The sequence below is a fragment of the Dermochelys coriacea genome, chromosome 26 (genome assembly GCF_009764565.3).
Source record: "Dermochelys coriacea isolate rDerCor1 chromosome 26, rDerCor1.pri.v4, whole genome shotgun sequence".
In the NCBI taxonomy this organism is placed as follows: Eukaryota; Metazoa; Chordata; order Testudines; family Dermochelyidae; genus Dermochelys; species Dermochelys coriacea.
Window position 1 is genome coordinate 14,788,821 of NC_050093.1, and position 13,455 is coordinate 14,802,275.

General features: G+C 48.3%; 1 protein-coding gene and 1 long non-coding RNA gene across 5 annotated transcripts in view; one reads left to right on the plus strand and one right to left on the minus strand.

Annotated features, from left to right (window-relative positions):
* Positions 1–13,455, minus strand: part of KANSL3 (KAT8 regulatory NSL complex subunit 3) — a 142,936-nt gene that overhangs the window by 61,602 nt on the left and 67,879 nt on the right. The window contains exon 22 of one of the 4 annotated variants that reach the window (XM_038384760.2): positions 10,863–12,684. The exons of the other annotated variants lie outside the window; for them this stretch is intronic. Within the exon in view, the coding sequence (XP_038240688.1) occupies positions 12,529–12,684 (156 nt within the window). The 3' untranslated portion in view covers positions 10,863–12,528. Of the gene's footprint in view, positions 1–10,862; positions 12,685–13,455 lie in introns of those variants that run through there. 4 annotated transcript variants of the gene reach the window in all.
* Positions 1–13,455, plus strand: part of LOC122457570 — a 31,598-nt gene that overhangs the window by 7,984 nt on the left and 10,159 nt on the right. The gene's annotated exons all lie outside the window — the stretch shown is intronic.

Genomic DNA, 13,455 nt, shown 5'->3' on the forward strand with positions numbered 1-13,455 from the left:
ATTTGTCTAATTCCCAGCACAGATCTGTTAAAAAAAACCCGCCAGTCTTGATTTAAACATTGTCAGGGATGGAGAATCCACCAGGACCCTGATGAGTTGTTCCAGTTGTTAATTACTCTCACTGTTAAAAATGTACATCTTGTTTCCAGTCTGAATTTGTCTAGTTTCAACTCTTAGCCATTGGATCGTGTGAGACCTTCCTCTGTTAGACTGAAGAGCCCAGTATCAAATAGATTCATAGATTCATAGATACTAAGGTCAGAAGGGACCATTCTGATCATCTAGTCCGACCTCCTGCACAGCGCAGGCCACAGAACGTCACCCACCCACTCCTATGAAAAACCTCACCCATGAAATCTTTGTTTCCCGTGTAGATACTGGTAGGCTGGTATCAAGTCACCCCATGACCTTCTCTTTGTTTTCTAATCCTTTGATCATTCTCATGGCTCTTCTCTGACCCCTCTCCAATTTATCAACATCCTGCTTGAATTGTGGGCACCAGAACTGGACACAGGATCCCAACAATGGTTGTGCTACAGCCAAATACAGAGCTGACATCACCTTTCAACTCCTGCTCCAGATTCCCCAGTTATGCATCTCAGGATGCCACTAGCTCTTTTGGCCACAGTGTCGCACTGGGAGCTGATTATCTACCACAACCCCAAATCTGTGCCAGGGTCCCTGCTTCCCAGGACAGAGTCCCCCAGCCTGTAAGTGTGGCCTGCAATCTTTGTTCCTGGATGTTTATATTGACATCTAGCCACATTAAAACGCATATGGTTTGCTTGCACCCAATCGACTTTTCTCCCTTGGGGACAGATCATCCCAGGACTGAACCCAGTTTCCGTGGCTCATTCAAACCTTGAGTTCTCTGCTGAGTCTGCCAACTAGAGAATCAATTAACCCCAGCTGTGAGATTGGCAGTTTTTGCTGCATGGACACCTGCCCGCCAGGCATGGGACACGGTCAAACGTGTGTTTTCTTGACAAAACTCAGCTCACACCAGCCAAACAGTCACAAGGTGGCAACAACTTTCTATCATTACCAACCTGGGCTGGATTGGAACCAGTGACCCAGATGGGAGGGGACATTATCATCATCATTTTAGTTTATTGTTCAAATAAACCCACAGGCTTTACAACGATCAGCTATATCATCATCAAACAGCAGCTCAAATGAGTGCTGCAGGGGGAGAGATAAGTTTGTTTTCAGACTGCCTGGGGGACCAGTTGTGACGAACAACACAGGTAAAGGGCTCCCCCAGCCTGGTGTGGAAAGGAGGAGGGAGGTAAAAGCCCCCACAGCAGAAGGCAGTCTGCCCCCATGGGATCCTACCCAGTGCCACTGGGTGAGATTTTCCAAAGGAGCACAAGGTCCATTGACTGGGAACCTCTGAAAATCTCATCCCTTGTTTATAACCAATCATTCTCTTATTTTGGGGGACAGTCCTCCCAGAGTGCCCCTTATCGCCTCCCTTTTTCACAACCCCTTCCTGCCAGAATGCTAATCTGCTCTTCTGCGTGAGGGGCATGTTTCCCTTGGGTCCCATCACAGCCATGCCAGAGTAAGCCAGAGGCTTCTCCAAACCCACTCCCGCTGCCCCTGGCAGCTACAAGATGAAGCAGGGGGAAGAGTCACAACAAAGATCTATTTGTTCCTGAGGCGGGCAGAGATTTTTGTGTTCAACTAGGGAGCGCAGGATCGGGTCCTAACTGTGTTCTCTGAGTAGGTCTACACTGCAAAAGCAGACCCCTGGCAGCACGTGTCAGTGACTCAGATTCACAGGGCTGGTGCCACAGGGCTAAAGATAGCAGTGTAGATATTCAGGCTTGGCCTGGGGGCCGGGGTTTGAGACCCTCCCCATATACCAGGTCTCAGAGCCCAAGCTCCAACCTGAGGCACAGAGAGAAGAAATGACGTGCCCAAAGTCCCACAGCAGGTCAGTGGCAAGGATACAATGCAGGATTCCACAGGCTCAACCATCCTGCCTCTCAGATGTACCTTTGTGAACTTTTCTTCTCACCTTTAGAGTGAATGAAGGACCCCAGCTAAGCTGAAGGGTCTCTTCTACCTGAATGAGGAGAGGTTTGACTTTGATACTGAAACACCATTGGCCTGGAGAAGACAGGCTTTTCTTCTCACAGGAATGGGGGAGGGTATTGCTTGCTCTCAACTTTTATGCCTCTGATTTCTCCCAGGCCTGGGTTACTCCATGGTAGGGCATTATTTTATCAATGTCTTCCAAGCCCAAGCCAGGGCACTTGGACTGAACACTTCTGGAGAAGAGAGAGGCAGCGTTGTGTGTGTGCTGGGAAGATACAGAATTGGAGGAGTTGGGAATTGAAGAACTGAAGAATATTGCTAAGGGAAGGAAAAATCTATGGCCAGCAAAGACAAGGACTATAAGGAGGAGTTTTTAAAATATATTAGGAACAAAAGAAATCCTGACAATGATATTGGTCCATTACTAGATGGAAATGGTAGAATTATCAGTAATAATTCAGAAAAGGCAAAAGTGTTCAATAAATATTTTTGTTCTATTTTTGGGATAAAAACAGATGATATAGTCTTAATTTATGGTGATGATAACACTCTTTCCATTCTACTAGTATCTCTGGAGGATGTTAAACAGAAGCTACTAAAGTCAGACATGTTTAAATCAACAGGTCCAGTTAATTTGCACCCAGGAGTTTTAAAAGAGCTTGCTGGAGTAGTAATGTTGATTTTCGATAAGTCTTGGAGCACTGGGGAAGTTCCAGAAAGCGGGAAGAAAGCTAATGGTGTGCCAGTATTTAAAAAGGGTAAACGGAATGACCAGGCCTGTCAACCTGACATTGATCAAAGGCAAGATAATGGAGCAGCTGATATGGGACTCAATGAATAAAGAATTAAAGGAGGGTGATGTAATTAAAGCAAATCAACAATGGTTTATGGGAAATACATCCTGTCAAACTAACTTGATTTTTTTTTTTTTTATGAGATCACAAGTTTGTTTGATAAAAGTAATAGTGTTGACATAATATACTTAGACTTCTGTAAAGCGTTTGATTTGGTACCACATGACATTTTGATTAAAAAACTAGAATGACATAAAATTAACATGACACATATCAAATGGATTAAATATTGGCTAACTGATAGGTCATGGGTCCCAGCTCTCTAATCATTTTTGTTGCCCTCCACTGGACCCTCTCCAATTTGTCCTTTCTGTAGTGGGGGGCCCAAAATTGGATGCAGTACTCCAGATGTGGCCTCACCAGTGCTGAAGAGAGGGGAATAATCACTTTCCTGGATCTGCTGGCAATGCTCCTACTAATACAGCCCAATATGCCGTTAGCTCTTCTTGGCAATGAGGGCACACTGCTGACTCATCTCCAGCTTCTCGTCCATTGTAACCCCTAGGTCTTTTTCTGCAGAACTGCTGCCCAGCCACTCGGTCCCTAGTCTGTAGGAGTGCAGGGGATTCTTCCATCCTAAGTGCAGGACTCTGCACTTGTCCTTGTTGAACCTCATCAGATTTCTTTTGGCCCAATCCTCTCATTTGTCTAGGTCACTCTGGACCCTATCCCTACCCTCTCCCCCCAGCTTAGTGTCATCTGCGAACTTGCTGAGGGTGCAATCCACACCATCTTCCAGATCATTAATGAAAATGTTGAACAAAGGGCTAGGGACGAAAAAGAAAATACGGTACAATTGTCAGAAATGAAAACAATCATCCTGGCAGTTACTGCAGTGCACATACAAAATCAATCCAAAATACAGAATGGACCAGGAGAGAGTCCAATGGAATACAGAATGGACCAAAGAATAAGCAGCAGAAGAAATACGCAGCCATACCTAGAGGACGAGGGATGAGCACTTGGCTAATAAAGAACTGATTATTCCAAAATCGATCAAATTAAACCCACCAGAGAATGCAGTCGAGCTAATCACTCGAGAGTTTAATCCGGCATTTGCTAATGTTTCTTGAAATCTTCCTTGAGCCGTTTGCCCAAAGAGTCTGTAGGTTAAAGCTGAGGGACCATAATGCCAGGGGTTGCTAAGCGGGGATGTATCAAACAGGGAGGTGCCACAGGAGGCTGGTGGTAGGTCCAGGTTTGTGTCACATTTTCACTACCCAGCTCAGAGCCCTGGAGAAGTTGGCGCTTTGGGCAGAAAATACCCTGGCATCCTTTTGCTCAGAGAAATGAGTGACAATGCGTCTGGGAGGGGGATCCTCTGACATGCCCATTGTCACGGGGAAGGCACACCTGTGCTTGGAGAGCGGTAATGCCAAGAGACGCCTGTATGGGACACCGGAGAGCAAGCGAGAGGCTGGGGGATACAGCAGCAAACAGGACCAAGGGTCTGAGTCTGATTCCACCTCTACTGGGATAACGCCAGTGGGTTAACTCCTGATCGACACCGGCAGGAGACCAAGATGTGACCCAGCGTGATCTGGGGTTTCGCAAGTAAGGACAGGGTGGCTGCTCTCTCTGGCTCTGGTGGGCCTGGGATGGTGCTTTAGGACCTGGGAGACTCAGTCATGAGGAGGGGACTGAGAGAAGAACAGGTAAAGCAGTTAGGGGCTGGAAGGACCGATCCATCGCAAGAAAAGGCGGCAAGATGTAGGTCTAAGGGAGCGGCACAGCGAGACGTCACCAGCTCCGAGTGAGTAATCAGAGACAGAGCATCAATGACGGTGCAATGGAGGCCGGCGGGACTGAGAACAGGCCAATGTGTCAAATATCTTCGGATCTCTGCCATCCAGGTGACCCCCACATGCAGCATGGCACACATCCGGGCTAGCCCCATTTCTACTCTTGCCAATGCATCTCCTCCCCTTCACACATAGCAGCTTTGCTTCTGGTCCGACTGGCTTCCACGCACACATCGCTCACCTCTCCAATACATGGTGAGAAGGAACTTTGATTTCCCTTACCCCCAGGTGAGGCTTTGACAGCTACGCTCCCGGCGGCAGAACGATAAACCCTCCTGCTTAGGACACACTGATGATGAGGGGAGCACAAACTGTCAGGAGTTAGGAGGAAACTTCCCCTAGGCACAACTCACTGTATAGATGTCAACTGTGGGGGTTGCACCTTCCTCCGACGCACCCTGTGCTCTCCACCACTAGAGACAGAATAATACCAGACAAGATGGACCATTATTGGTCTGGTCCAATCCAGCAATTTCCTGCTCCATTCCCTGCTATTCCAAATTTCTGTTCCATACACCTCTGTCAGTGCATCTCCATTCTGACCTGCAGCTCCCCCAGACCACCCATCTTCCGCCATGCTAGCCAGCAGCAACCCCAGCTCCTCCAGTCCTATCCTGCCCCCATTGCTCTGAAGCCCCCACCACAGTCCCTGAGCACACCTTAGTTTTGTATCCTCTCCCGGCACATGTGAGAACGAGCTCTGTCCACAGCTAAGAGCTAAAGGGTTAACGCTGATCCAGGCCTTTCCCTTACGAAGAGGGTGAAAATCGAACTGGAAGCAGAAATGGCAGAAGTGTGATTTTGTTCTATAAAAATCCACCCTCCCTGGGCACATTTCCTACACCCCAACCATTGATAGTCCCAAGTGTTCATGTCCCCTGTCTCCTGCATAGCTCTACACTCAGCCTTCCTGCCTTGGCTCAGAGAGGAGGAGTTTTAGGTGCGAATCATTTCATGCAGCAAAAACCAATGACTGGATCTTTTATTTTGAATTACAAACCAGAGAGGCTAGTTTAGCTGAGGTACCTGCTGAGAACAGATGATTCAGTTATTCAAGAGCAGAACCGCAGCATTATCCAGCACATCTCTGCTAGCAAGAATTCAATCTAAGATACTGTCGGAGACCGGCAGGCCCTAGGCTAAGGGCTGAGATGGCTTTCTGCCCTTTCAAACTTTTCCAGGCCGCCCTTTCCACAGCTGAGCTGAGTTTCAGCTCCTTGTTATCTACCCTTCCTTTAGAAAGGGGGTCATTTTTCATTCTCCCCCCCCGCGAGAGATCTGTCTCCAAGTTGAAAAAAGAATGCCCCCCTTTTCTATTAATAATAATAGAGGGAAAGTATTGTATGTCATCCCCTCCATGAAAACCGCCCACTTGACATTGCAAGAAGCATTAACCCAGCCCTCAGACTAGCGCATCACTGTCATTTCCGAGGGAATCTTGAAACCATTTGGAACCGAAAAGAAAACCCAGCTATTTTTGCTTCAGCACAAATTGCTTCTGTATTTTTAATCCCCATCCCACTCTGAGCAGTGATTACACCAGCATCTGCAAGGCAAGCTGGTCATTTACAGTACAGATGCCCCCACTTTTTCTGTGTGGATTTATCCATTAAAACAAAGCTCTAGGCTTCTGGCACCGGCATAATTGAATTCGGCATCAATGTCCCTAGATTGCAACACTTATCTGTAAAGTTTTCTCCCTCCACCCTTTTTTTTTTAAACTGACAAAAAGCAATACATCGAGCCCAGGCTATCGAACAACAGAGCCATTTCAAAGCAAATCAACAGGGAAATTGTCAAATATTTTCAGCTTCCTTTTTTGGTGGGGAAACAAACTGCCCATCCCACTCACCTGTTAAAGCAGTGTCCTAGCAAGCTGGAGAAGAATTTGGAGGAGAGGACACTGACACAGCTACCGAGGAGGGGATGAGTTTGGAGGAGGGAAAGGGTATGTCTGCCAGGCTAGCATGGTGTGGGCGTACTTTGAGCTTCAAGACTGGGATTTCCAAAGGTGCCTAAGGGAGTTATGTACCCAGTGGATTTCAGTGGGATTGGAGTACCTAATTCCCTTAGGCTCATTGGAAATCCCAGCCCAAAGCAGTAACTTAAGCTTTGTCCAGGTGAGAAACGCGCCTTCCCAGGGCCGCCTTTAGGAGAACCAAGTCCACATAGAACAAAATCAGCCACAGCAAACCAAAGACAACAGCAACCAACAGACTCCATATACAGACCCGGGGGCAGGGCTCCAGCTCACCCCCAGCTCTGCTCCAATAGGTCAGGGTTAAAGAGCTGCTGCGTTAACCCCTTAGGGTCTGGGCCAGAGAGCACCCTTGAACCCCGTCATGCTCATAGACACCTCGAAGCGTGGCAAAGGGCAATCTGCTGAATCTACACTCGGTGTTTCCATGACCCGCCCCAGGCCCTTGCTGCACTACAAAAGAAAACAGCTGCAGGGCTAGATGGTGTACCTGCGTCCAAGTCTGGAGTTGTCTTTCATAACTTGCAGCCATGGTATGTGACAGGGCAAGGGCTCTCCCAGGAAGTGGTATCGTAATGATACTGCCCACCTAACTGCATGCCATGCCTTTTCTGTCATGACATCGTTCTGTCCCCGTGGGTTTCTGAGATATAAGACGGGGTGTTCTCCACCCTCTGCCCCCTGTGGCAGAACCCCCCGAGAGGCATCCATTTGTAGTACGAATTCTTTAGTAAAATAATGTATTTTGTATTTGACTGGGCCAAATGTGTCTGCACAAGTTGATGTCCACTGGACCTTTCGAGGGCCCCTGTTCTTCAGTCATAGAATCATAGAATATTAGGAAAAAAGAACAGGAGGACTTGTGGCACCTTAGAGACTAAAATTTATTTCAACATAAGCTTTCGTGAGCTACAGCTCACTTCATTGGATGCATTCAGTGGAAAATACAGTGGGGAGATTTATATATTAGGGTTGGAAGAGACCTCAGGAGGTGTCTAGTCCAACCCCCTGCTCAAAGCAGGACCAACACCCACTAAATCATCCCAACCAGGGCTTTGTCAAGCTGGGCCTTAAAAACCTCTAAGGAAGGGGATTCCACCACGTCCCTAGATAACGCATTCCTATGTTTCACCACCCTCCTAGTGAAATAGTTTTTCCTAATATCCAACCTACACCTCCCCCGCTGCAACTTGAGACCATTACTCCTCGTTCTGTCATCTGCCACCACTGAGAACAGTCTAGCTCCATCCTCTTTGGAACCTCCCTTCGGGTAGCTGAAGGCTGCTATCAAATCCCCCCTCATTCTTCTCTTCTGAAGACTAAATAACCCCAGTTCCCTCAGCCTCTCCTCGTAAGTCATGTGCCCCAGCCCCCTGATCATTTTCATTGCCCTCTGCTGGACTCTCTCCAATTTGTCCACATCCTTTCTGTAATGGGGGGCCCAAAACTGGACACAATACTCCAGATGTGGCCTCACCAGTGGTGAATAGAGAGGAATAATCACTTCCCTCGATCTGCTGGCAATGCTCCTACTAATACAGCCCAATATGCGATTAGCCTTCTTGGCAGTAAGAGCACACTGCTAACCCATACATAACTAAACTTCACATACGATGATAGCACATACAATCCAACGAGATATTACTGTCGAGCAGATCAAGACTTTTAGAATTATACCTCACAAGGCATACTTTGTACAGAACATATCCTAGTTACCTGACAGTGGTGAATAAGGGGGTGCCAGGGTGTCACACTCCCCTTCACTGATCTCCCTGGGGTAGCTAGGATGGGCTAGTGGATGAAAGCCTGGCCTGGGACATGCACTCAATTCCCAGCTCTGCCACAGGTGGCCTGTGTGACCGTGGGCAAGTCCCTTAGCCTCTCTGTGCCTCATCTGTACAATGGAGCTAACTGCCCTGCCCTGCTGCATGAGGGATTGGCAAGACAAATCCATCGCTGACTGAGGCAGCTGGATACAGTGCTGGTGGCTATTCGAGTACCTGGACAGAGCAATTCCTCTGGGTATCGACGCAGCTTCAGCTCTGCTCTGATGCAGGGGGATGGTACCTGTTCAGCTGGAGTCAGGACAATAAATACCCTGAACCTTTGCTCTGCAAATCCCACGGGTGGGGGTGCTTAGCTTTCCGTGTTTATTTCCCTTCCCTGGTTTGTTCCGAGGCAGATGCGTCAGCGGCTCAAGCTGAGGTGTGTCTGGCCTACGTGGAACGAGGCCCATATATATCCTGCCTGAGCCCAGAACCCAGCTGAGCTCCCGCTTCCTCCCCTGAGCCCACTGACCATCACTGTTGGTCACCTGTGGAGTTGTATTTGTTTCACTGTAGATTTCATAATACCGTAGCAATGGCAATCTCACCTTGGCGCAGCTAGTCCAGCACTTCTCAACTCAGGGGCAAGCTCTGGGAACTCCTGTCTGCCCTGACGGGCTCCCGGGGCTCCTGTCCCACTGTTGCCATGGCAGTTGAGTGATGTGAGTGATGGCAGCACGTTGCCGTTCGTGCCAAGAGAGGATCTGCTGGAGTCTCAGGGCTCCTCGGCCTTGCCCTGGTTCTCTGGTGCACAAGCAGCTTCATACTGGCTAAGGGAATGCGCTTCTAGTGCTCTGCTATGGCCGGAGTGCCCTTGTGCTGCCCGGAGGGCCCTCTGCTACCGATGGCTGCTCTAAACTACACTGGAGACCTGGCTGACTCTGAACTGGCCTTGGGATTTGGGGGCACAAAGAGCTCCCTTGTGCACTGAGCTGCTGGGCACAGCTAAGAACCCAGCTGGGCGGGATAACGAGAGCTACAGGGGGTTGGTTTTATATCTTGATAAACTGGGGAAGTTCAGAGAAGAGCTGCAGCCACAATCAGAGGATTAGAAAACCTAGTGATTGAGCTCCTTGAACCAGCCTGTTTAGCTTAACAGAGAAGGCTGAGGAGTGACTTGATCCCAGTCTTTAAATTCCTACGTGGATGTAACGATGCTGTTTCTGGAAGGATCCAACTGAGGTACTGATTCAGGACAAACTGCTTCAAGCAGGGCAGTTACAACCCAAGGCTGGGGTTTCTGTGCACACCAATGCAAACCAAACCAGCTAAACAGAGAAGACTTTCGTTTTACCCCATTGGCTAACCACAAGTCATACAAGCAATCCCCTTAGACACTCCAGTTTCCTAAAAAGAAAAGGAGTACTTGTGGCACCTTAGAGACTAACAAATTTATTAGAGCATAAGCTTTCGTGAGCTACAGCTCACTTCATCGGATGCATTTGGTGGAAAAAACCACCAAATGCATCCGATGAAGTGAGCTGTAGCTCACGAAAGCTTATGCTCTAATAAATTTGTTAGTCTCTAAGGTGCCACAAGTACTCCTTTTCTTTTTGCGAATACAGACTAACACGGCTGCTACTCTGAATCCAGTTTCCTAGTATCACCACCAGTGCCACTCGTTATGGGGACAGATGGTTATGAAAACCAATACCCCAGTAAAAGAAAAAAGGTTCTCTCGATCCCAAAGAACCAAGCCCCAGACCCAGGTCAATACACAAATCAGATCTTACCCACAAATCACGCTGTTGCCAATCCTTTAGAATCTAAAATCTAACGGTTTATTCATAAAAGGAAAAAGATACAGATGAGAGCTAGAATTGGTTAAATGGAATCAATTACATACAGTGATGGCAAAGTTCTTGGTTCAGGCTTGCAGCAGTGATAGAATAAACTGCAGGTTCAAATCAAGTCTCTGGAGAACATCCACAGCTAGGATGGGTCTTTCAGTGCTTGGTTCAAAGCTTCAGTGTAGGAAATTCCCTCCAGAGGTAGGAAGCAGGATTGAAGACCAGATGGAGGAGCTGCAGCAGCTTTTTACACTCTCTTGCCATGTGGTCCGTCTTTCTTTGTTGCAAGGACAAGCTGCCCATCCCATGGCCGGGAAACACCTCAGAGTTCTGTCCATAGGCAGGTCCCTGCATGCTTTGCTGAGTCCCAAGGCATGTCTGCCTTCTCTCAATGGGTCAGTGGTGTAGCTGATGGTCCTTAATGGGCCATCAAGCAGGCTAGGCAGAGCCGACACCAACTTGCCTGGGGTGTCACCCAGAAGCAGAGCACAAGTTTGAACTACAGACAGTATAGAGCCAATATTCATAACTTCAACTATAAAAATGATATACATATAGACAGCATAATCCTAACCAGCAAACTATAACCTTGTCTTAGACACCTTATTTGACCCCCTTTATATAAGATTTGGTGCCAGTACAGGACCTTGGATGCAACAATGATCTATATGGTCCCAGTTCAAGTCAATAACGTGACAGTGGGAAACAAAGATTTGATACTGGGCTCTTCAGTCTAGCAGAGGAAGGTCTAACACCATCCAATGGCTGGAAGTTGAAGCTAGACAAATACAGCCAGAAATAAGGTGTACATTTTTAACAGTGAGATTAATTAGCCCCTGGAACAGCTTATCAAGGGTTGGGATGGCTTCTCCATCGCTGACCATCGTAAAATCAAGGTCGGATGTTTTCTAACAGATCTGCTCTAGGAATTATAGTGGGCAGGTCTCTGGCCTGTGTGAAACAGGGGGTCAAATTAGATGATCACAATGGTTCCTTCTGGCCTTGGAATTTATGTATCTACAGGTACCAGCAGTTTGTTCCCAGAGCCAGTGTGCGTGCTAGGTAATGCTGCGCTGGCTAATGAAAGCATGACACCAAGCCGGCTCTCCAGCCAGTTCCAGTCACTTAAGCCGCATGCCAGGAGACAGCGGGAGTTGTTTTAGAGAGGGAAACTGACCTCAGAACAGAGAAAAGTGCTCTTGTAAAGGTACCTCTGCCTCGGAAACAGACTGGCAGGCCTCCTGCACTGTGCCTTCAAAACCCACTAGACCAGCAAGGCAGCCTCATGCAACAGGTGCAGGGAGTTTATCCTATCACCTGCCAGCACTGATGCTGCTGAAATCATGTTAGGAAATAAACTGTGAGTGCAACTGAAACGCTGGGAGTCTCCAGCAGCGCTGTCAGACACCAGAGGGACAAAATAACTTCTCGTGACTGAAAAGATACACAAAGCAAGAAAATTGGTCCTGCAGTGAAAGAGCCTGCTGATGCTAAGGGACTAGCAGAAATCAATTCTCTATTTAATCCTACGTGAAACACTGGATTTGGTCCAAGTGATAAATATAGCTGACGCGCTCAGTAATACTGACTGTGATATAATCAAATGTAACATCCTTGTAATGCAGAAAATACCAAAGAAATCAACTTCAAAAAGGGAAACTACCCAAACATGGGGAACCGTCACAAGAGTGAAATGCCTGCAAGCTGCAGGGGAAAGATTTTAAAACGCCGTAGCAGAGACTCAAACTAAATGTACATGCAAAATAATAATCAAAAAAAAAAGTAACAGGACTAAAAGAAATGCCACCCTGGCTAAACAGCAGAGTAAAAGAGGTGGTTAGAGGCAAAAAGGCATCCTTTAAAAAGTGGAAGTTAAATCCTACTGAGGAAAATAGAAAGGCACGTACACTCTAACCAGTCAATGTATAATTATCCAAGCCAAGGAAGAATTTGAAGCGTAACTAGCAAAAGACACAAAACCAAACAGCAACATTTTTTAAAGTACACCAGAAGCAGGAGCTTGCCAAACAATCACTGGGGCACTGGGCGATCAAGGCGCTAAAGGAGGACTCACGCAAGAAAAGGTGTGGAGGGGCACAGTTCACAGATAGCTGGACCAGAGGGCAGCCTGCTACCATCCATCATTTCCACCAGTTGCCTCAGCTGTAGCCTTTCCACTGCTGGTTCATTGCAGGGGCTGGACAGAGCCCGCATCTAACTGCAGCTGGGTGTGGCCTACCTGTATGGAGGCTGGAGGGCTTTGCAGTTTGTCACAGCAGTGTGAGAGGGAGCCCAGGCTGGTGGGTCAAGGGGCTCAGTGGTATCCCCATTCCAAGGGGAACCCGTCACATTCACCTCAGGTGTAGTTGGGACCCAGAGATGGAGCAAGATCTGTAGGTGCAGAGGATGACAGTTCATAGATGCCAACATACATGTGGGCAGAAGAGGGGACCTGGTTCAAGAACTCGACTACACAGTTACATTCAGCCGTCGTGGGGTTACCATGGCTGCTGGGATCTGTGAGCAGAGAGAAGCATTCTCCAGATGCAACTGGGCAACTTGACCCCAAAGGACCAACTCTGTCATCTCAGTGGTGGACATTCCCGGAGTCCCCAGCTCAGCTGCTGGACCCAGGCCCAGAAAGGAGGGAGTCTGCTCAGACTGGCAGACACTGGGAAGTGGATAGACAGGGCTCGTGGCTGGGCCAGGGACTGGATCCAGGAGTGAGCGCAGGAATTAGGACCCAAGAGCAGGCTTGGAACAAGGCTGGAACAGGAGCAGGCTGGGGTTGGAACAGGTCGGAACCACCAAGCGGCGGGGGATACTCCTGGCAAGGAAGCGAGTTTGAGCAGACTGGAGTGGGCTGCTCTTATTGGGAGCCGGTATCCCCGGCCTTGGGATCTCCTGGTTAGACCAGCGCCTGTGGATTGTCCGAGCCCTGGTTGGCTGATTCCTCAGGCTCAGAGATGGGCTGATGACATGGGCTCACCCCATCAACAGCTCTGCTGATGTCCTGCCCCCCCACCTGCTCCGCAGCCCTCCCAGGAGTTCAAACACAACTGGATTAGTCGTCTTGCTCCCCGGGAATCTAGTGTGGACTTTGCAGGGTCTAAATGAATGGCAGGGTGGGTAAATGGAGACAGACGAGATTGTCTTTATGCA